Source organism: Tachypleus tridentatus, chromosome 13, assembly GCF_004210375.1.
Source record: "Tachypleus tridentatus isolate NWPU-2018 chromosome 13, ASM421037v1, whole genome shotgun sequence".
Taxonomy (NCBI): domain Eukaryota; kingdom Metazoa; phylum Arthropoda; class Merostomata; order Xiphosura; family Limulidae; genus Tachypleus; species Tachypleus tridentatus.
In genome coordinates this window covers 217,679,711-217,705,016 of record NC_134837.1, presented here as the reverse complement: position 1 = coordinate 217,705,016, position 25,306 = coordinate 217,679,711, and the positions used below count along the sequence as shown (strand labels likewise).

At 32.8% G+C, this 25,306-nt stretch overlaps 1 protein-coding gene across 2 annotated transcripts in view; it reads left to right on the top strand.

Annotated features, from left to right (window-relative positions):
• LOC143236880 (RAB11-binding protein RELCH homolog) overlaps positions 1–24,077 on the top strand; it is an 83,134-nt gene extending 59,057 nt beyond the window's left edge. Inside the window, exons 19-24 of one of the 2 annotated variants that reach the window (XM_076475531.1) lie at positions 9,564–9,746; positions 11,217–11,280; positions 15,014–15,152; positions 19,152–19,268; positions 19,694–19,847; positions 21,366–24,077. In XM_076475531.1, coding sequence (XP_076331646.1) covers positions 9,564–9,746; positions 11,217–11,280; positions 15,014–15,152; positions 19,152–19,268; positions 19,694–19,847; positions 21,366–21,495 — 787 coding nt within the window. In that variant the 3' untranslated portion in view covers positions 21,496–24,077. Of the gene's footprint in view, positions 1–9,563; positions 9,747–11,216; positions 11,281–15,013; positions 15,153–19,151; positions 19,269–19,693; positions 19,848–21,362 lie in introns of both variants that reach the window. The other variant, XM_076475529.1, reaches the window with a different exon arrangement.
• The last annotated feature ends 1,229 nt before the right edge of the window (positions 24,078–25,306 follow it).

Sequence of the window (25,306 nt, the reverse complement as noted above, 5' to 3'; positions counted from 1 at the left end):
GTGAATTTTTTGAAGTTGATGATGATAAAAATTGTGAAGTCCATCTTTCCACATTTAAATTTGTTTTAAATAATTAAGTATCTAAAGTAAATAATATCATAAGTATACTGTCTGAAACTTCAGTTTATTTTCTTTCTTGGAAGCCATTTGCACACATTTCTTACAATGTTTTAACACATCTTAGTACCATTTTCAATTTCCATTGGTTCGCCCCTCAGTGTGGATTCCTGTTCGTGGTGAGGGGACCTCCCAGGGAAGGTTCTGTTCTTTCAGTTTACCTCCTCTGGGATCAAAACATCCACCCACGTGTTTGCCGTGTGTGGCAACCCGTGAAGGGGGGGAGAGGATCCTGGTGGTTGACGGGTCCAACCCTAACACACCACATTGGCCTTGAATTTCTGTAGACGGGGACCTTTGGGTGGCTCCCCTTGGGTCAGTCAGCTGGTCCACTTGGGCTAGAGTCAACCAAGTACCAGAGTTGGAAGTTTTCAACGGGTGTCGTGGACATTGTGTCTGATGCTGGTGTTTGGGTATATTGCTCACGAAACCTTGAATGCAGTGTCCTTGCATGACATTGTAGTGCGTCCCCTCGTAGGGCTCCATGGTGGGTGGAGTCAGTGGGTACTGAAATTTTCCTTTTTTCCTATGGATCCTCCAACAAAAAATTTAAATAAAATAGTGAAAAAAACAGTCAATAAGTAAACGACCAAGTCTTGAAGACTCTGAGCAGCAATCTTCAACATCTGTAACACCTATACCCCATTTTCTTATATTACATTCTCTTTCAGAAAAACCTTTAGGGCAAATGTCCCCCTTTTTTATTCAGAAGGGACTAGAGGGACTTGCTGGCTCTCCAAAGTCAGTAGAGAAGCTTCGATCTGGAGACATATTGGTTGAAACATCCACATCCCAACACAGTGAACTCCTCTTGAATTCAAAGGCAATTGGGGATGTACCTATTGAGGTTACCCCTCATGCTACCTTGAATTCATCTCAAGGAGTTATTGTTGAGAGGGACTTGAAGAACGTCCCAGAGTCGGAGATTCTCACTGGTCTCTTCACTCAAGGAGTTTCTGCAGTGACGCATATCTCCACTCACAAAGATGGAATTACACTGCCGACAAATATCCTCGTTTTGACATTTACATCACCACGTGCACTTGCCACCATCAAGGCAGGTTATCTAATTTGCAGGGTGTGGCCGTACATTCCAAACCCTCTTCGATGTTTCCAATGTCAGAGGTTCGGCCACTGAAAGACGTCCTGTCGTGGTTCCCTGACATGTGCTTGTTGCAGTGGCAAGGACCAAGATGCCTATGAGTGTCACACGGACCCACATTGTGTCAACTGCAATGGTTCCCACCCTTCCTACTTTCGTTCTTGCCCAAAATGGTTGGAGGAAAAAGAGGTCCAGCGTTTGAAAACGACCCATAACATTAGTTATCCTGAGGCTCGGAAATTGCTGTCTGCCACTCCATCTTGGACATATGCTGCTGCACTTCGTTCCACAACTACAGTGGGAGAGCAGACAGATCTCTCTGTACTTCCAAGAGAATTGTTTTCAAAACAAATGAAAAGCCTTTTGACCTTCATGGTTAAAAAGGTTGATGAATCAACTTCTACACCCATCTCTGTTCCTCCCATACAATCCCACAAATCTCAAGATCCACATCCTTTGGTTTCAAATACAGGCAGTTCTTCTGATACGTCTTTTTCTCCAACCCCATGATGCAAAACAATCATTCGTTGTCGTCCTCAGTAACTGGAATCCCCTTCCAACAACAAAGACCTGTCCAATCGACCCAGGGCAGGATTCATGGAGGTTGATAGACCTGATCTGAATAAGAACAATAAGGAAAAAAGACGTGGTCTTAAACAAAAAGGTTCTCCAGCCACTTTGCCTACCCGTCATTAAAAATGGACACCTTGATACAATGGAACTCTCAAGGTTTATGTTCTAATCTGGATGATATCAAAACACTGATTGCTTCCTGTTTCCTTAGAAGAAACATTTCTGAAACCTGCTGATACAGTCACCATGCGGCAGTTTTCTCTGTACAGAAATGACAGGCTGTGTGATGGACCAGTACATGGAGTGGTGGCACTATTGGTTGATCAGCATGTGCCCACCCTGTCTTTGTCACTCAACACACCCTTGGAAGCCGTAGCCATCCGTTTTTCCTTGGGTCATACCATCACTGTTTGTTCTCTCTACCTGTCCCTTGGAGAGACATATGATCAATCAGACCTTGATGCTCTCGTTGAACAGTTGCCGTCTCCCTTTCTACTCCTGGGAGACATCATGCCCTTTGGGGAAGTGCTATTATTGATAGGAGGGGTCGCTCTGTAGAGCGTATGCTCTCTGATCACAATCTTTTTCTTTTCAATACTGGTTCTTCCACTTATTTTCATGCACCTAGCCAGTCCTTTATCGTTATTGATCTCACGGTTTGCTCCCCTTCATTATTTTCCAATTTTTCATGGAGGGTTGACTATAATCCACGAGGCAGTGAACATTTTCCTATACTTTTGAGAGAGACTGGCCATGGTCGAAGCCACCCTACCCGCATGCCCCGGTGGAAGCTGGACCAGGCAGACTGGTCCACTTTCACTGCTCTCGCAGAACTTGATCCTGCCATCGTGAATCAGCCATCAATAGACCACTGTGTGGCAGCAGTAACTGACTGTATTATACAAGCAGCTGCTCAGTGTATTCCTAAAACCTCGACACGTTTTTCACGATATCCTCGTCCGTGGGGGAATCCTGCTTGCCACTTGGCACAGAAGGCTCAAAAATGGGCCTGGGATACTTTCCGTAGATATCCCACACTTTCGAACTGCATCACTTTCAAACAGGCCCATGCACATGCTAGGTGGGTAAGACGTCAAAGCCAAAATGAATTTTGGATTAAGTTCACAACTAGCATATCTTCTACCACCAGTTCCAAGGTCATATGGGACAGAATTCAAAGGTCAGTGGGCACTACAATTCTGTTTCCCTCTCCATCTTGCTCTCTGATGGCCATGAGATAGCTGATGTCCAGAGCATCGTCGATACTCAAGGTGAAAGCTTTTGCTGGGTATCTAGCACTTCTGCTTGTTCTTCCACTTTCTTGGCCATCAAGACTCAGGCAGAGCGTTCACCTCTTTCCTTTCGAACTGACTGTCTTTTTGACTATAATTGCCCCTTTACACTGGTGGAACTGAAAATGGCCCTTCATCGGTCTGGCAGTACATCTGTTGGACCTGATGATGTACACTATGACATGCTGCACCATCTATCTCCTGCTTCTCTTGATGTTCTTCTACTTGTTTTTAACTGGATCTGGCAGGAGAATGTTTTTCCTGATGCCTGGTGCCAGGCTATTATCTTGCCCTTCTCAAACCTGGTAAAGATCCCAAGATTCCTTCACACTACCGTCCAATTGCTTTGACGAGCTGTCTTTGTATGACCTTAGAGAGGATTGTTAATGCTCAGTGATGACGAGAAACCCACTTGTTGAGAAATTTATATGCAAAAACGGCTCGTTTGGGCTGAGAAAACACTTTACATAGAAGAGCGAACAACGTTTCGACCTTCTTCGGTCATCGTCAGGTTCACAAAGAAAGAGGTAACTGACCGGAAGCTGACCACATGTTTGAAAGGGGTTGTGTAACTGTGTGTCGAAATGTAGAGGGCGGTATTAGATGTTTGAATATATAATTTTATTTTATTAATATACAGTTTTTCTGGATACTGGACCATGTTGGTATTTGCAGGAACGAGCTCGCTAACACTGCATCTAAATCTATCTGCTCTGGTGCTATCACTGCTGTGTTTGTTCCATACATGGAGTATGGTCCTGTTTTCAAGGCTCAGCTCTGTGCCAGCTGGCAGTCGACTTGAAGTGAGCAATGCGAAAACAAGCTTTTCCAAATCAAACCCTATATTGGACTCTGGCTGTCTTGCTTCCGTAAGGATTGGAAAGAGGAAGTTGTTCTGACTAGACTACTCATTGGTCACAGTTTTTTAACTCATCCTTTCCTTTTATCTGGAACTGATGCACCAGTATGTAGTCTGTGTAACACTCAGATCACAATAAGCCTCATTTTACTTTCTTGCTGTCATTACAACTCTCAGTGATGGCACCATTTTAAATGTGTTCTGTCCCAAGGTTTGTCCATAATGTTAGACAGTGTTATTGGTGATGGTGACACTGTCCACCTTGGTAATGTTTTTAGATTTTTTAAAGGCCATTAATTTTTAATGCCATTTAAGCTTTTTTAATTTATACATTAAACCTTTTTTACTGTGCTACTCTTTTAAGAATCACAGTCCATCTAGTTTGATTTAAAATTAGAAATTGGCTGTAACATTAAATAACTTGAAACTAGAACTGGAAAGGCCAACTTCAGGTGACAAATGTTTGCAACTGTCTTTACTGTATTCTTCGAAACTTTGCTCCTTATCAAAGCATTCCACTTGGAGATGTGTTTTCCTTCCTCAGTGGGCCTTACTTTTTCAAAACAGGCAATCTACTATTGCTTCTTTTGGCCTTCGTATCCACGCGCAATTGGATGAATTGGATCTGTCCTTGGAAAACATTGCAGAATCCACTGGTCAGCCCATCTCCCCCATGGCTTCTTACAGCCCCCAAATGTGACCTTTCTTTAAGTCATCTGAAAAAGGCAGATACTCTAGATTGGAAGTACCGTCTTTTATTTACTGAACATCTTTCGAACACCATTTTTATTTCAATTTATACGGATGGTCAAAATCAGGTGACTCTGTGGGCTCTTCCATGGTTTGTTGCAGTTCGGTGGTTGTGAGCAGACTCCCCTCTACAGCCTCTGTGTTCACTGCTGAACTGTACACCATATCTCTTGCCCTGGATCATATTGAAGCTGAGCAGTACTACAACTGCATTATTTATACTGACTCCCTTAGTTCTCTGCTGGCCTTGGAATTACTACACATTGGCTCACACCCTGTTCTTGCTGATATTCAAAACCGACTGGCCCATTTCTCATTAACATCTACTTCTATCCAGTTTTTCTGGATACCAGGCCATGTTGGTATTCGCAGGGAATGTGCTTGTAGACAAGGCAGCTAAATCTGTCTGCTCTGGCACTATCACCACTGTGCCTATTCTGTACATGGTCCATGGTCCTGTATTCATGGCTCGGCTCCATGCCAGCTGGCAGTCCACTTGGAGTGAGCAACGTGACAACAAGCTTTTTCAAATGAAACCCTATATTGGGCTTTGGCCGTCTAGCTTCTATAAGATTCGGAAGGAGGAAGTTGTTCTAACTAGACTACGCATTGGTTACAGTTTTTTAACTCATCGTTTTCTTTTATCTGGAACTGATGCACCAGTGTGTAGTTTGTGTAACACTCAAATCATTGTAAGCCACATTTTACTTTCCTGCCATCGTTAAGACTCTCAACGACAGCACTATTTTAAACATGTTCTGTTCCAGGGTTTGTCTGTGACATTGGACAATGTTATTGGTGATGGTGACACTGTCCACCTTGATAAAGTTTTAGTTTTAATGGCCATTAATCTTTTAATCTCATTTAAGTATTTATTCATTACATCTTTTTAATTGAGGTTCCCTTTTCAGTTTCAATCTCTCTAGTTCAATTTGACATTGTAAAATGGCCAGAACATTAAATAACTCGACACCAGGACTGGAAAGGCCAACTTCAGGTGACTAACGCTGCTGTTTGAACTATCCGTTAGTCATCCTGACGAGTTGTTATTACACTTTTGCTGCATGCCATTTAACACTTTTATTTCTTTACCCTTTGGTACTGGCCATAATGACACATAACCTGGAACCAGGACTGGAAAGACCAACTTCAGGTGGCTGACTGTTAGTCTTCCTTGCGGGTTATGATCATTACCATTCTGCTACAGGAAGTCCTTTACAACTTTGTAGACTGAATGTCAACATTGGTTTTATGCCATTTTATGTTTTGTTTATACCTTTGTTTCCTTTTACGAATTTTACTACATTTACTTTACTTTTACCTTTTTACTGGACGTTTGGTGCAGATAGCCTAGCAGCTTTGTGCCATAAAACACTAAATCAATCAATTAATCAATCAACCATTGGTTTGTACTTGGATTTAAATACCCAGAGTGTCAAGAATTAATCGATTCTCTTTCCTTCTTCTCATAGTATAATGGTTGAGTTAATGGAGAAAAAAATATACATATGTATAAAAGTAAGTAAAATAGGGTAAATAAATTATCTCCATGGAAGGAGGATTAAAGATATTTCATGTAAGTGTTAAAATTATACTACATTTACCAGTGAAAAGAAGGCAGATAAGATGATGGTTGACAATACAACCATATGGATGGGAATCAAAGATCCATTTCCATGAAGTTTGACAAGGAGAGAAAAATCCAAACCCACTGTTACTGATCAGTTTCTGAATAATCTACTCAGTTAGTGCCCAAGGTATTACCTGAAAAAAAATGGCTACAAAGATAAGCCTACTAGGCAACAGCTAAAAGTAAACAGTTAAGTTTATACATTTCTACTCTGAATGGTTAAGTGCTACATGTCAGTTTATCAGGTTAAAAGGGGATATGAATTTCTCTTATGAGGAGAGGCCAGCTGCTGTGGAAGGAAATGGTGCAGAAAATGATGTTTTTCTATAGAATTTGGTTGCTAATTTCATTAAACTATTTTTGATCAAAGTAATGCTCTTTTTTTTTTTCTGAAAAGGTCTTTTGTAAAGTGGTCATTTCTTGTGAGGTGAACATAGCCACTCTTTAGTACCACTCTTGAGAATTTGCAAGGCTTCTATCTTGTAAGCTGGTAATAGTTTTCTGTTTTGTTTTGTTTTTTATGCCACAGAAAGTCAGTGAATTAATGAGTTTCCCTTTTTTTTATGTTTCATTGAGGTTAATTTTCTGGCAGTGTTATTGCCTCTACCTCACAATTCTAGTGTTATCTGTGGGTGTGGCACCTTCTGCAGAGAACATACAGCTCTTTATGTGCAGAAAAATAGTCTTACACGTGGTTTGTTGTTTTTTTCCTGTTGGCTCTCAGGCAGAGTACTAAGAATCTGGACTCAATTTTTCCAGTCCCTTCCTTTGCTCAGACAGTTTGTTAGGAAACTTTTTTTAAAGCTAGTATGCCATGTTTGTAATATTTCCAGTATTGATTCTATGGCTTAAGAATCTCACCTTTTTTATTGTGAGAAACTAGTTCATCTGACTACCTGGTCCTTTCTCCTTTGCCAGCCATTGCAGAGCATACAAGGAGATTTTCAGATCATTTGAGAGAGGGTGTTGTCATGCCTTGTCCTCATCATTAATTGGATCAGCATACCTTAGCTTTTCTTCATTTGATGAACTGTTATTGGGATTCTCAGAGGATAAACCATCTACTTTCTGTATGGAGCTCTGGACAAGATGCCAGAATCAGTTTTCCAGAATTTATAACAATGCTCCATTTTTTATCTTTGCAAGTATTATCTGAGGTCTATCATAGATTCCCTTGTCAAATTTTGGAGAATCTTAATCATTTATTTACTTCTACTTTGGTTAGATTATAGGTTTCTACTCTCTCCTTGGTATATTGGTTGATGCTGAGATCAATTGGAGAGAGATACCTTACTTGAGGGAATTTGATATCCTACATTGGCCCTTTTCTCATTATCTTTAATGGGAATTTTAGAATCCATGAAATTTTGAGTAGATGGGGTCCATTTCCATTCTTTATTTTCTGCACTGGCTTCTTGCATGTCCCAGAGTCCTTTTACAGGATTTTTAATGCATCTGCCACTCATGCTTAGGCAGAAAAATCCATTGAAACACAAAGGCAATTTTGCCTTACCAGAAAGGATCCTTCTCTATGGTAGAGCACAGATTTCAGCATTAGTGACTATATAAGATCAGGTCCTGTAGGGTTGCATTTTAGAGGGTCCATGTCTGTATGGGAGATGTTTGCTACAGAACAGTGGGTCATTCAAATTTTCAAAAGGGGATTGGGCTTTTATTTCATATCTCATCATCCTCCATTCTATTCCATCCAACTGTTTAGCACAAGTCATCGAAGGTCTTCTGCACAAAGACCTATCTCTAGGCTGCTTGTAGTACCAAAAAAGATGGGTGATTTACAAACAGTCGTAAACCTTTCTTCTCTTGGTCATTTCCTCCATTCTCATTGGTTTACAATGGAGTAGTTTCTTTCCCTTCAGTTCTTGTTTTCACCTGGACTATGGATGAGAAAATTTGATGTTGCAGATGCTTACTTTCGTATCCTGGTTTCTAAATCTTCAAGATGTTATCTCTGTGTCATGCTCAACAACCAGGTTTTTTAGTTTCATGCTCTATCATTGGCCTCACTTCTGCACTATGTTTTTTTGCTAGATAGTTGGTACTTTTTTAAGTCATTTTTACTCTCTCAGCATTCACACTCACCATTACATGGATTACTGACTTCTTTTCACCCCTTCCTCCCATTTGGAAGAAACGTTTTTAGTTATTCCCTAAAGTAGTACACACACAGTAAAGACTTGCAAAATATTGTATTTGATGTTAACTATAGTCAAAATAAATAAAAAAGTATTAAGACTTCAGCTTTACAAACAACTGTATTAACCTATTCAAGTTCCAATTTCGTTTTTCATTTTCCTTGAGTGGAACTGTATTCTATTTCCATTTGGCCTTTGCCAAATGAACTATTCTGAACTAATCAGTGTATCTTTCATATTCATAGGCTAATTTGCAACTTTATTTTTTTATATGTTTTGAAAACCTGCATTAATATTAATTATTTACAGCTTTCAAATTTTACCACTATAACAATTACCTAATTTTGTCATTTTATTGCAGTCCAAGTTATTTGGAAACCTTGCAACAATTTTTACTAATTTTGAATCATCACTTTCGTCAGCAGTTCCATATAAAGTTGAGCTTTAATACGTGTATAGATCCAATTAATTCTTCCTGTGTTTTTATATCACCCACGAATTAACTATTCTTTTAATGGGATAAATTCCATTTTTGCATGTTGGTGTTTTTCATCTTACCTGGTTATTATTGGCAACAATAGTAACATAATCTGTTGTTAATTATGAAACTGATTGAAACAACACTTCTGATTCATTAAGACAGGGATTGTGTCATCAAAGATCACTTCACTTAATTCATACTTTACGTCCAACTCGTACTCTATACAACTCTGAAGAAGGAATGCCAAATTTCAAAAACTTTCATTGTTGTGGTTTTTGTTTTAGTTGAGGTAAATGCTCTGTGAGCCTTTTGTTACCATGATAGAATAAATACTCAGTGTTTATGTCCAGTTTGGTGAATTGTTATTATGTTTTGTGCCCAAGAATGGAATATTTTGAACATTGGATTGTTTTTATAAGTTTTCAGCTTTTTTTTTTGTTATTTTTACAATTTGCTCTGTTACATCTTTCATGCAATTTTGGTTTAAAATATATTAAACAGTATTTCTTATTTTTTTAACCATTTTTGTTTACATCCAAAACACGCTTTTGTTATTTTACAAAATTCATTAAAAAGAAATGCTTTTCTGTTTATGGTCTGCTTTAGCTCAAACACCAACTATCATGATTTGCTCTTGTCAGTGTTGTGGGATGTTGTTGTCCACACTTCAGCCTTAGTAAGGAGTGGAGCTGCAAGGCTATTTGAAGTTCTTGCTGGAGCTGTTAGTGAACAGTTGCTGCGATCACGTGTTATTCCTGCCCTTATCACACTTGCCAGTGATCCTGAAATGTGAGTTTTTACTAGTTTTCTAATTTGTGATAGTTTTGGGTATTAGAGATTAAATTAAGAGTACATACATCAAAATTAAGATGGAAAATAAAACATTTTGTTGGATATACAAGACCTGTTTTGTTTAGTTTAGAGAAAATTTTAGGTCTTAGTTGGGTAATGTATAAATATAGGTGATTAAGTGAGCACAAGTCAAGTACAGTTCTGTCCCAAAATTAGTTAGAGAAAGATAATGTAAAGTTATCATGTATCTGAGTGATGAGCCTTAACAGTTGATATTTTAAAATGAGTTTCAGAGTTTAATAGAAATGAGGAGAATAATTTGTCTTGTCAAAGGATGTTCTAAAGCAATAAATCCCATTTGTGTGGACTTTGATGAAAAGGAAACAATTATTTGAAGTTCAGGATACAACTGTGGTTTTCCATGGGGTAGCATAAGTGAAATATTCACTGATACTATTGTGATAAGAGTAGAGAAAAATAGTTCAACTTGTCAGTTGGATTTTAAAGTAATTGAATTAACCTCAGTGGACTTTTGACAAAAAAAAATTATTTAGAGTTTGAGATACAAATATGATATTCCTAGCATGAGTTTGATTTATATGGAATATATTACTTTATAAAACAAGTGGTGTCTGCTGTCTGTTTATTGTTGAATTTATCACTAACAAGTAACGGACATCTGCTGTAGAAGAATCCAATCACACAAACATATTTAAAACCCTTTTAATTTTATGTCATTTTATTTTGTAGAATGTACAGTTTTTTATCTAATGTGTTTTTTAACTGGCATCAACTAGTTTCCAAAACTTATTACAAGCTTTTATTGCAGAGGAAAATTTATAGAACTGTATAGGGAATATCATTTTGCACAGTAAAAATAAATTTAAAATGTCCATTGTAGTTTATAGCACTGTGTACAGTAAAACATGCTTTGTTAATTACTTATGAAAAAAGTTAAATTTTGTATTTTCATGTAGTGTTTCTCAATTTGAGGTGGACTACAAGAAGATGATATTGATGAAAATTAGATGATAATATTTCAAAATATGTTGCAAAACATCAAAAACATAATGCAAACTACATAATATCTCTCAAAATGCTAACTACAAAATGATTTATTGAAAATGAATATCAGTTGATTCACTGTGAAAGCAATAGAATTGGCAACATTGCTTGCAATGCACACCAAAGTGTGCATCACGTGTCGTACTTTGATAATCTTATGCATTATGTCATAGTACAAATAGAATGTGGGAAATTTCTTGAAGTTTGGTGAGCTGTGTTACTAAGGGAAGGTTTTGAAATGCTGTTTTAATATATTTTGATTATCCTGTCTTATATAATGCCTGCTGAAAATTCAGTGGTTTTCAACATTGTGATGATTTTCACTATTTCTTAGCATGAAACATTTGTGAGTATTGTATTTTTATACAGTGTCATATAACTGAATGTTTCTTTTTCTTTCAGCTCAGTGAGAGCAGCTTCTGTTCCTGCTTTTGGTTCGATTCTTATGGTGACATCTCGGAAAGATGTGAGTTGTATGAGTTTTATTTTCTTCTATTTTTATGGCAAAATTGCATACAAAATTAAAATAGTGCAGCAACTATAATACTTACTCCAAAATAAGAGATAAATATAAAAATAACAGTGTTGAAATATATCAGGAGAGCAACAAAAACAAATATTTAACCATAAACTTTACAGCACAACATCATGGTGATGGATTTGTTTTTATTTTTATTCACTTTGAAAAATAACACTAGATGATCTCTTATATATGTAAAAACAGTTAGTTTGGGTTGAGAAAATATTTTGCACTAGAGGAGCGAACACCGTTTCGACCTTCTTTGGTCATCATCAGGTTCACAAAGAAAGAAAGAGGTAACTGACTTGGAGATGACCACATGTTTGAAAGGGCTTGTGTAACTGAGTGTCAGAATGTAGAGGGCAGTGTTAGATGTTTGAGTATATAATTTTATATTATTTATTATATTATTTTTAATATAGGTATAAAGGTGTTCTTTTGTATTTGTTTATTTTGGGTTTAAGTTGTTGTATAAGTAAGGCTTCTTTAATTTTGCATTTTTTGATGTTTGTTTCTTTATTTAGTATTTGAGTGTTTTCTATGGTTATGTTGTGTTTATTTGACTTGCAGTGTTCGAAACGTGTGAAGGTGACTTTTTATGTTCTTTGAATCTGGTTTCCATATTTCTACTTGTTTCTCCAATATAGAAGTCGTGGCAATTATCACATTGTATTTTAGAAATAATGTTGGTGTGGTGTTTGTCAGTGTAGTTTTTACATAGTATAGATCTCAGTTTTGCACCTGGTTTTTGAATAAATTTGGTATTAATTAGAATGTCATATTTTGTTATTAGTTTTTGCCAAATGTTGGCTATTTTTCTGCTGATGTCAGGAATATATGGTTTGTAGCAGTATATGGTTTCATGATTTTTTATTTGTGAGATATATTTACTTTTGTTGGTTGATTTTGCTTTCTGTCTAGGTGTGTGCATATAATGATTTCTACAGTTTGTGGAGGAAACTTATTGATGTTGACGAAGTATTGTTTTATTTTGTCTACTTCATTGTTAATTTTATCTGGTGAGCATAGTTTTATGGGTGTGTTTATTTGGTTTCTTAGTATGTTGAGTTTTTGTTTTGTTTCATGTGCTGAGGCCCAAGAAATATATCCAGTATGGGTGATTTTTCGGTGGATTTCTGTTTTAAATTGTGTCGGTTCTTGTGATTTTGAAGTTAAGAAATGATATTTGATTGCTTTCTTCCTGTTCATATGTGAAGTTAATGTTGGGATGTATAGCGTTAATGTGATTGAAAAAATTAAGTGTGTGTTCTGTAGATTTGAATCCCGCAACCGTGTCATCTACATATCTGTACCAGTATAGTGGTGAATGTAATGCTTAAATCTCACATAAGGCACTAGAAATAGAACTTCTAGATGTAAATATCCAATAAGCTCTGAAGTTTAACTATGGTTATTTTTATCTGAAATATTTAAGCAATTATCTTAGTGATAGTATATTCGTTAAAGAAAAAAAAGAGAGAGAGAGAAAGTGACTGAATGTAAGATATTGAGATTAATTAAAAGATATTTGAATTAATTAATTTTTATGCTCTTTTAAGTAATATTAAAATATTTGTAAGGCATTTTATAGTGGGCATTGCTGGGTATTAACAAAGCATGTGAGATTTTAGAAATAGGAACACTTACTGAAGGTTTGTGAACATATCACTTACATATGTAAAACTAACTGAAAAAAAAATTTAATGCTAGGCTGTAGGATTTATGTTACAATATCTTAGATTTAGAAGCCAATAGCCTAATTATTCCAAAAAAAGGTTTTCATTTATTTCCAGTGGTTTAGATTGTATGTATGGCTAATCATTTTAAACAGTAGGCATCCGATACTGTACATGTCTCGAGGATTGTAGAGACTTGCATTAAAATGTAATTAAACTTCTATCTGTTTACATTTTACCAATTAGTATACCATAAAATCATAGATAATAATCCATATTTTAATAGTTATATAAGTTTTGAAAAACAATATTAAAAAATCCTGAATTTCTCCTGGTCATGACAAATGTAACATTTTTTCTCTAGGTATTCCCTCTTGTGCTATTTATTCATCAACCCTACAATAAGTATGAATTTCAATGTAAATTACATAGTATAAGATCACCATTGCTCAGACAGAACATAATTTTTATAGCTTTCAATTTTATTTGGTTACAGACAGAACCATCAAATAGGAAATTAGATGTCTCGTTTAGGATTTGTTCATAGTTTTTTGGTTTTTTTTAATATTATACTATTTGTAACCAATAGCAAGCCAAGGTTTTTATCTTTCAAATTACGTATTATGTATTACATTATTTCTGAACAGATAATTATTAATTTCTCATTTAGTACAAATTTCACTCCCAAGAGAAAGATATTAACTAGTGTGAATGAATTTCTAATTGCTGTTGTTGCATAGTTAGAGGAGCAGAAAACTGTGATAGTTATGGAATATTATCTGCTTTTTGCATGTTATCATTGTATTTTCTTTGATGCATTGTTTATAAATAAACAGTGTTTAATGCACTACCATTACTAGTACAAAAAAGTTGGGTTAAGTGTGTTAATAGTCAACAACAAAAAAGAATGTCCAGGTAAGTACTCTATTTTGTGTTTATTATATATTTTTTTTCTTTATTTATTATTATAAAAGTAACTAAAATGTAAAAATAGGAATCTCTAAGTTAGTTAAGGTTAAATTGAGTAAAATAAATAACAATAAAAACTTTTCACAAGCCATACATGCAAGCCATGTTGAATAGTATGTGAGTAATCTAATTTGATAGCTTAAAATGAGCCCCATGTTCTCCAGGTGGTATACAACTTAATGGCATGAATAGTAGTTAAATTGGTTCTATGGGTAATAAAACAATAAATTTTAAGAACAAATAGTTGTATGCTCTTAACAGTTTAAAGCTTCTTAGGATAAAGAAATGTAGCTTCATGTTACAATTTGAATTTGTTCTAGAAATAAAAAAAGAGTAATTTAGATTTATTTTGACCTTTTGTTTTTGGTATTTATGATACTTGGTCAAATTGACTAATTTTGTATACAGTTAAAATAAAAGATAAAATATAAAATTTTACTGAAAACAAATGTTTAAATGTATTTAGTTTCAGAGATTAAACAAATGAAATTTTGAGATTTTTGGGATGAAGAAAAGTTTTTAATTTAAACATGAAAATCACTTTGCACATGTATTAGTAACTAAATAGACTCAATATATTCTCAAACAAATCTTTAGTAAAATACTTTATTAAAAAATAATTTTTTTTGTGTAGAAAAGACTTGTAATGTTTCCAAAATGTCTATCAGATTTTGTGAAGATATGTGTTTTGTATTAAAAGTTGTTGTATCAATACTCAATACGTGCAAATGTGTATTGAGACTCAGTATGTTATACCGAGCCTGTTGCAAAAGGGTTAATTAAAAGTGTTCTAATTTTGTACTTGGTCATATTCTAGTGCAAAAGAAAGCAAAGTTGGTTGTATTTCTTTAACTGCAAAGCTACATTATCTGTGTTGTATTAACTTTGGGTATCATATCAAAATTCTTTGGCATTACAACCCCTCAAGCTTACATCTGAGCAACAAGCAATTTAAACACCCTTTTTTAAAGGCTAATGTTTGATTTTTGGGAATAGATACTTTGAAAAACTTACTAGTATTATTATTTTTATAGTTGTTAGACAAAGTTCATCTCCAGCTACAGACTTTCTTAGATGACCCAGTTTACAGAGACCAACATGTTTTGGAGATTGAATTGATTCATACCTTTGCTCGAGTAGGTCCCAATATAGAGCCAAGGTTCCGAGATGACTGTAAGCAAATTCATTATTAACCTATTTTTTAAGTTGCAAATAGTTTTTAATCTGTTTTCATTAAAAAAAAAAGCTTTTTGCTATCTTAAATTTTAAAAAGATTTTTCTTGCACAAGTTAATTCATTTATTACCTTAAGTAAAAAACATTTCAATTTGTGATAAAAATCACATTAACTGTAGATATTTATTTCTCATTCCTTTTAATTTGTTCATCATGGATTTTTATTTTGTCTTTGCATTGGGCAAATTAAAAGGAATGTATGAAAAAATATTGGTAATCAATATGATTTTTATTACAGATCTTAGGCCTATTGATTTCTAATATTTCAGCATTTAAACTATAACTTTTAAAACATTTCATTGTGTTTCTGATGTGATTTTTCTAGAAAGAATATTACAAAGGTCGATCAATACAAAATTCATAAATAGACCACACAGTAATAAATGGTATATCTTTGCCTTTGATATTCATGCTTAATGTATGTGTGAATGTTGTACCATGTTGAAGACAAAGCTTTCTTTCACACTGATGTTTATGAGAGATATCTTGGGTAAAGAATTCTCTATGTTTTATGGGTTTTCATTTATTATTGCATAAGATGTAATTGCTATAATGATTTATATCTCTCATGGGTTAAGATGTCTTATATGAAAGTATAACACTTTATTTTTTCCTTCTTTGTGTTATCATATAAAACTTATTTTTTACTATTTCTATGAATAAACTTAAAATATTCAAACCTTCATTTGCCTGGACTTGTGGTGAGAAATGGTATTTTGAACTATTAATGGAAATATGTATCCAGATAAAGTTCATACTTTATCTTTAAGCAAAATGATGAAGATAATGTAATTCTCAGAATAAATGTTTGAGTTAACTTTGGTATATTTTCGTGTTTTATGTATGAAAATAGTTTAGAAATAGTTAAAAACCTGTGAAAAGCAAAGAAGTCAAACTTTCTCTTTGAGATTGCTCATTGAAACTTTATTCATTAAAATGGTATGGTGAACAAAAATCTGTGTGTGTCTATATATAGAATAATCAATCAATTGTTGTAGTGCTATACTTTTTTTGTAGATAGGTAAGGAAATTCGTACTATATAACAGTAATGAAGTTAATACAAATTATAACCAAAACATTCACATTGAGACTTAAAATAAATGTCCATTACCATTAACCTTGTGACAGAAAATGCCTGTTGTAGTAGCTTTCAAAACTATTGGGGGTATTTAATTTATCAGACATAATCCAAATGCAAATTTCAAACTAGCTCGCAGCCACAGAAAATCAGTTGGGGGTTGGAAATGTAGTGCTTAAATCCACAGCATTGCTACATTTCATGTTTGCAGACAACTGGGAGAAGGCCAATTTTAGACATAAAAGTAACCTTGTAATATAAATAAATCACTCAATATTTCTACAATACTAAAACTCCCAATTTCCACTCTTTAACAACTCTTGCTTATTACAAAATGACATTAAATTAAGCAGTCGTCCAATATTTAGATTTAAAATAACCTTGTCGTAAAAGTGAACTACCTATTTTTGTAAGGCTTCCAACCTCTACCCTTTTAATAATTGTAACAAATATTATTAAGTAGAACTAAAAACTAGTCTTGTTAAGTAGAACTAAAAACTCTGGTCTTGTTAAGTAGAACTAAAAACTCTGGTCTTGTTAAGTAGAACTAAAAACTCTGGTCTTGTTAAGTAGAACTAAAAACTCTGGTCTTGTTAAGTAGAACTAACAACTCTGGTCTTGTTAAGTAGAACTAACAACTCTGGTCTTGTTAAGTAGAACTAAAATCTCTGGTCTTCTTTCCTTTCTTTCAAAAAAGTTTGTTCAAGCATTAACTGGGTGAACTGAGACAAGTTCAGTTATCAGAATTTGTTCTTTTTTATCTTAGTATACTGAATAAATATATAAAAAAATTGTTTAATAATTTATAAGCCTTGAATTAACTTAAATAGTGACGTCTATACATTCCAGAAAGTAATGTCAGTAATCACATATTTATTTTTTAATATATATTGTCATGTTTATTTGAAAATAGTGTAAAAATGTATATATTTTTTTAATGTTGTAGCCATTTTTTTTAAGTTTATTTGTTAATGCTTGAGTATTACCCATGATGGAATGAGTATTGTTATTGAGAACTAACAGTTTATTTCAATGGCATAAATGGAAATTTTGGAGCTAGTACACAGGATGGAAAAACTGAAATCCCTTCTCTTGTGTAAAACAGCTAACTATAATGATTAAACATGAATGTGATAACAGGAACTATTTATTAAACATATCAGAAATAGAAGGAAGATTTCAAATTCTCCCAAGTCTGATATTTTATTAGTACAATACAGAAACTCGACATCAGATGTCTCTAACTTTAAACTTCTCTCAACAGCCAAACATAGTACTGAACTTAGAAATATAATACATAAAAACTTGCCTTCAGTCACTAAATAATGCACAGTTTTCACAAGAATCAAACTTGTTGTAACTGAACTATTTCAGTTGTGCCACATTTTAACTTTCTTGACTTATATTTGTTTATTCAAATTGTACATTCTTATGTACATATTTCTGTTGTAGTTGCAAATAGTTTGTTTGTAGTTTAGATTACTGATAATTAAATAGTGGCAGTTATAAAGTGTTTAATAAAGGCTCTATGTTATCATGTTCATGTTTTGTTTTATCATTGAGTTACATTTTCTGAAAAACTAGTCCATGGCTAACTGTACTGTTTTCCACAAAAACAATATCTAAATATAAATAGTGTGCATGATTATAACTGTTACTACTCCCAACTATTGTAAGTTTCTTTGAATATACTTGATTTGGATTAAATTTTAGGTTATTGGTAAGGATTAGATCATTAATATAATGAAAAGTATAACTGTACAAGTTAGGGTTTGTTACTTGTTGCAAAAAGCCTCATAGATGTACAGATGAACACTTTTTCATTAAAGATAATGCAACTATTATGTACATATAGAGCAATTATTTTTCATTGATTACTTGTAAATTTAAATTTAAAAATAATTATTTCAGTAACTATAAATTAATCAATTAAATGATTAAAATCTCTAATTAAATCTTTCAAATTTATTTGATATGTAATGTAATAAAATTGTAAATAGTCAGTTACAGAATTAGCTACTTTTAAATTGTTTAAAAAAAAGGAAGATAGGACTTTAGGTAGTTATTACAGATCTGTTAAAGTAAGGTTTTTTTATTTCTGTTTAATGTCATTGAATATTACTGTCATAATTATTAAAAGGGTAGAGTTTGGGAGTCTTCCAAAAGTAGAAATAGGGTGGTTTATTTCAAGTACACAGTTAATTTCATATCTAAATATTGGATGACTACCTAATTTAACATCGATTTGTAATACATAATACTTACTGAAAAAGTGTATTTGTGAGTTTTAGTATTGTAGAAGTATAGGGTGATTTATTTTTACTACAAGGTTTCTTCTGTGTGTCTAAATATTGGACTGATTGCCTTCTCACAACTGACTGAAGACATTGAACTTTTAACCCCCAGTTGATTCTCCATGTCTGCTAATTAGTTCAATATATAAATTTGGATCATGCCTGATAGATGGAAGATCTGCAATGTTTTTAAAAGCTATGACCACAGGCATTTTCCAATATAATTTAAGAACTGGTAATAGACACATTTTTCAAGTATCATTGTGCACTGCATGTGTTTGAGTTTCAAAGATTTATGCCTAATGTCTGGTTATATTATTTGAAAATAAAAAAACTAGAACTTGTTGAATAGTATAAAAAGAACTTTTTGAAAACATTTGGGCTAAAGATTTTTATTTAATTTCTCTCAAGACTTCGTGAACCTGCATGTTTTTCTAACATCATGAATAAAAAGAATGTTAGTTTTGTTGGCTAACTTGGAAAATACACCTTTCTCTGTTGACAATATATGATTGCTTAATATAAATCTAATTAGCAAGAATGTTTAGTTTTACTTTTTTACAGTTGTTCTTCCAAGACTTGCATCATTAGCAGCAAAAAATAACCAAAGTCAAAATGAAACAAAGAGACAGACCATAGCCTCAGCATTACTGGAAGCTTACACTGCTCTTTCTTGCTGTTGTATCCTTTTTGTATGTGTCTGTTGCTCTCTTGTGTTTATTGCAGCATGGTAGATGAATATATGAAAATTGATTGTTGAATATGTATCCATTTGTCTAGAAGTGGATAGTAAAAAGTAGGTAAGGAACATTTAGCTGAGTACAAATTAATTTCTTAAGGTAACAGATTACATCAAATTGTAAACAAAATATGTTCTATTAGTGATTTTATGTTGAAATATTTTTCAAGTTTTAGTTTGTGTGCTTGTCTTTAGTAAAACATTATTTGTCTTTGTTTTAATTAGTGTGTAGTTTGCCCTTGGTAAAATATTTTATATTTATAAAATTTGTAGTTGTTTTTATCTGGTATACAACATTTTAATACATTTTTGTTTGTTAAGCAAGTTCGTACTAGTAGAAATATTTTACTTCTTAATACAACTTTAGTCATGAGTGAGCAGATAGTGTCTGAAGTCTTCCTTCCTGGTCTTCGCTGCTTGTGCTATGATCTTCAGCAAGTTGCACCGCAGCAGGAAGATGTTATCAGTTCAATGATTCGTGAGTTTGAGGCTAGAATTGATATGCCAAGAATGGATGAAAGGTAAACTATAGATCTTAACCACCTTGTTAGTATTATACAGAGCTTTGAGTATGTTATTTTAAAATGAGTTGAAATGTGTAAATTAAGAAGTTGTGTGACAATTATAACTTGTATTACGCTGTGCTTGAATGAAATGTATCGGAACTACATTTTACCATTGTTTGAATATTGTAGCTACTGATCACTGTTTTGAATGATATGTCACAACCTATTCCAATACATAATAATTGTTCATATGAACATTATAGTGAGAGTATTGTGTGTATATAAAGGCTGTTGCATATACTAAGTCCATAAATATGTGTTGAGGGTTCAGAATTTCCGAGTCAGGGATATTCCTTGTACTTAACATTATAATGCCATCAGTATTTAGCAGTAATCAAATTTTTGTAATATATACATAAGTTTTTATTAATATAATTCCAGGTTTTTGGTAATCTTGAAATAAATACTTATAAGTGTTTTGCACAATAAATTTGATTTTTAATGCATTTTTACTAAATATTTGTTTGTGAATTTATGAAGCCTTTACAGAGTCAGTCTAAGGATGAAGTGATTTTACTACTACTAATAAAAAATGTATTTTATCTTACAGCTTTCTTATTTTATTTACAGATCTTCTAAGTGAATATCAGTTTTTCTTTTGATAAAGCTTTTATTTTATCAGTTATTTTCTCAACTCTTATACTAATTTTAACAAAAACCATGAATTTATATTTCAAATGTTAACTTTTACATCTTTTATTATGTGGTTTCATTGTCTAGCATTTATAACTTAAGCTGTTTTCTTGTCTGGTAAAGTCAATAAATCACAGCAAGAACAAATAAGCAGATTCTTGTATATGTACTGCATTGAAAGAAATATGTGCATTTAAAAATATAGCTAAGTAGTCCTAGTTTTTCTACTGAGTTCACTGTTCAAACAAAAAATTATGTACTTATCAAACGTATTTTAAAACACAAAAATATATCTGTCACTAAAATATGGATAAGGAAGACAAGCAAGGTGAAGTGGTGCACTTTGGACATGAAAGCATTATAACAGTCTTTTGCAATGAAAACTTTGTTGAAGGTCTATTTTCAAGATACATGTCCATCAGCTAGTGCACAAAAAGATGTGTTGCCATGAAACATAAGAACATGGTGACATTCCAAAACCATTTTAGTATAACATACCTAACCTCTAGTATTAATGTAATGATATGATACCCTTATACATGCTCTCTGTTTATTATTTATTCTGTTTCTCTTTCTTTATTCTGTTTTAAACTCATCACTAAATTAGATGTTAGTCAACTTCCTAAAATGTTTTTATTTGTTCTCACCTGAGTCTAAGTAAAATTAACTTTACCTTTATAAAAAGATTCTTCCCTGTTACTTGTAGATGTTAAACTTTTGCCACTGAAAATGATTTTTTAAATTCAATATATGTAACTGAGAAAACAATGGCTTTACTTATTCATGATGAAGTAAATTTCCATATATATATAGCTTAATGTTTGTGTGTGTTTTCAGTAGCACTGGGATTAATATTCCTGGGTCATCGGTGACTGTCTCAGAAGTTAGAAACAAGGTGACGAAGATTTTTGCCACAAGACCATTGGCACCAAAGTCAAATATTTCTAATCTGTTTCATAGACACAAATAGTGAGGCTTAGTTTCTTTCTGTGCAAAATTTCTCAGTAGTGAAGTCAAGCTGATATAAGGAATAAATGTAACTTCTTATCTCCATGATAGCATATTATCAGTTACAGGATGGAAAGTGAAGGCAGCATGCACAATGAATAAGACGTTGAACATTAGACAGTTCATGTTTGGTGTTTTAATGAATGAATTTGTCAAGATATTAAGTATTTCTTAATTAATAATAAATAAACTTGCTGATTAAAATCTTTTCATATTTTTAATGAATGTGTAGTTACATCTGTAGCTCTTTTTAGTAACTAAAACTGATATAATATAAACAGAAGTTTAATTTTACTGCAGAGTGAAAGAAAATAAGTTTTTATATTAAAGGAATTGTCAATGTTTTGTCACATCAGAATGTGACAAGTTCATCTGTGTGTCATTTGAGAACATGAACTTCATGTTTTGAGAATTTAAAGGGTAATTCATCTATTATTAAAACTAATAATTTTGTAATAATTTGTACTTAACAACAAAACAGTGATTTAAAATTATATAATATCAGTAGTTTTTTGTTTTTGAGTATGCTGAGAGATTTAAATTGTTTTTATAGATGTATTTCTTTTAACAAAGTATACATGAAACAAATATTTTTGGCAGGTAAATATAAACATTTTTGACTTACTGTAGCAATATCTATACTTGAAAAGCTATGTTACATTTAATTTATCAACTTTTTGCTGTACTAAGTTGATCTTGACATATTCAATGTGCACCATAATCATACAGAATTTGGGGATCAGCAAAAATTCATGAAACTGAACATACTGCCCTTATGACTGATCTCTTATAAGAAATGGAAACTGAGTACGTATGTTATTTTTCTTGATAATTTAATTTCTAAAGTACTTGGTTAGGTAACTATGTTAGTTATTTTAATGTTTTATTGAAATCAAACAAGAAACCTAAACAGTAGCATGAGTACAGTCTGTGTAATAAACATTTTTGTAACTATAGTTAAATATATGATCCCATGCCAATAATATAATAGGTGAGTAATTTACAATCTTGCCATTCAGGAATGGTTATACCATCTAGAAAGCAAATCTCATTACAAACAAATTACAGAACCTAGCTTCTATGTATTTCTTGAATGCACTAAGTAGTTGTTACAGTTTTATCATGTGACCTAAATTGCAGTTTAAAGCAGAACTGTTAAGCCTCACCCTGGCAAGTTGAGATTATGTAACTTCATATTAAAATATCCAGTCTGATTTCAATTATTTGTATACAGTTAAATGTGATAATCCAACTAGATGCTTTTCTTAAACTTGTTAAAAATGAGGAATAATTGGAGAGGATGTGTCAAGGTTACCAGTTCTTTCAAATATATGATGAGTTAGAAACAACATTCCAGTTTAGAAAGTTAAGTGTAATGTACTGTGTGCATTATTTTTGTAGCATTAGTGCTATTTATTCTGTATTGAGATATGTGTGAGTTATTTTAAGAGATACAAGAAATACAAAACTAATGATCTGTTGTGTAAGTAAGAAATGTTAGTTTGAAGATTGTTTCTGTTATTTCATCTTTCAAGATATTTACATTTCAAGTATATTATATATATGCATATAAAGATATAGACACACATATACATATTCTATACCTTGAAAATATATTTGGTATTATAAACAATTTTAAAAACAATATTAGTGGGTTTTTTGTGAATTTTTAGATTTAAAATACCTATTTAAAAGTTTTAGTATTTCTTATAGAACAAAGGAATTTAACTACTCTGTCAATCTCACCATTATCATTAATATATTTTTGTTTTCTGTATTTTTTTAAAATACCAGTTTAAAAACTAAATAGAATCCTGTTTTTGTATAAAGTAATGATTATGTTAAGTTGATAATGTACAACATCAGTAGTAAAACAAAACAAAAAGATAAAATGGCTTCTGTTGTTAGCATGAACCTTAAGTTTACTTCTATTTTTAGAATACAAGTAAAGTAAAGTAGTTTTTCAAGGAAGTTTCAGATCTTATAGATGTTCAAGGTGTTGGAAAAGAATTATCATGGGAATTGTGTTATAAGAATTTAAATTCTGATATAGAAATTAATCAAGATTTTTGTACCTGTAGACAGTTTGCTACTTGATGTTCATTTCGGTAACAAACTACACAAGTTTTTTGGACATCCAAAATCAATGGGACCAAAACTGTTTCATATATGCTTAAATTACAATACAGTATTTAGATATTTTCATATAATAAACACAGGATCATGTACAATTTTTAAAAATCTGCAAAGTAACATGTTAATTCACTGTATCCTGTGGTCCCAAAGTCTGTGCAAAAGCTTTGTAATCTTTTTTTCCTTCTCCAAGTGTTAAACATCTGAACTAAAACTTATTTTTTATGGCCACCAATATTTTACTCAATTCATGCAGGATTATACATGTAGCATTGTTTTATTTTCACATAGATTGATTTTGTTTAATTAAGTATAGGTGTCTGTATATTAACCAGATTTTCATATGTAATATGTACATACAATTGTTCGAGCTGTACAAACGTCAATTCAAATAAACTTTTCAGAGTTGGATCATCTGGAATATTTTAATCACATGCAGAATTATACTTACCAGCAGTTGATATATTTAACTCACTTTACAATTTTACATTTTACTGACTTTAAAATAGTTTAATCATAAACAAAGTAGCCCTAGCAATGTAAGAGTAGCTGACACGTTTGAAGCCAGCTTGGTATAAACAAACAACTAGTTTTCCAATAATTTTTCTCCCTAGTGATATCTATTCTAGTGAAATTTTGTATAATAAAACCATTGAAAAACTTATCCAAAAAGTATTAAAAACAAATTAAATTTAAAAACACAGTATACAATGTTATTTTCAATCAAATCAGAAAAACGGCTGATGACTGAGCTTTAATTGTCTCTCTCTGAAAAGTTTACTTCAGATAATGAGATTCAACTGAAGACCATATGTTGTTAAAACGTAATTCATATGTGTGACCTCGTAAAAATACGAGGCATTAATCGTACTATTATTTAGTACTCTTTCTCATATTAAGGAATATCACAGTAGACTCGTTTCTGATTTTTTGTTCCTGAATTTCATGCAAGGCTACACGAGGGCTATCTGCGCTAGCTGCCCTTAATTTAGCAGTGTACGATTAGAGGGAAGGCAGCCAGTCATCACCACCCACCGCCAACTCTTGGACTGCTCTTTTTACCAACAAATAGCGGGATGGAGCGTAACATTATAACGCCCCCACGGCTGAAAGGATGAGCATGTTTGGTACTACGGAGATTCGAACCAATGACCCTTAGATTACGAGTCGAACGTCTTAACCCATCTGACCATGCCGGGCTTTCTATTTGTTATACATCAAAGTTACAATGCGAAGTATCAAAATACTGCTTTTTACAGCAGTCTGGGCAAAACAAACAAAAATCTTTTCAAATTAATTTTACTAGCAAAAATCCCTCCCTGTGGGCGGTTGTTTGTACTATTTATTATTAATTGTAATACGTCGTTTTTTTTTCATTTAGAAAAAAAACGATAATTTAAGAAACAAATCTGGAAAGTTGTAGAAGAGATTGTATGTGGATTGTGCTTATATAAACTGCAATTGAAAGTAGTACTCTTTATTGGAAAAATAACATTTTTTAAGAACTCTATTTTTAGTACTATGTTTACAAATTATACCTTTACTGATCTAAATTCTCTTTTGATTCGATACAGTCTATAGCTTTGGTTACCACGGTCGTGTCAAGAGCTTCAGATAATTATCTCTCTATTTTCGTTGTT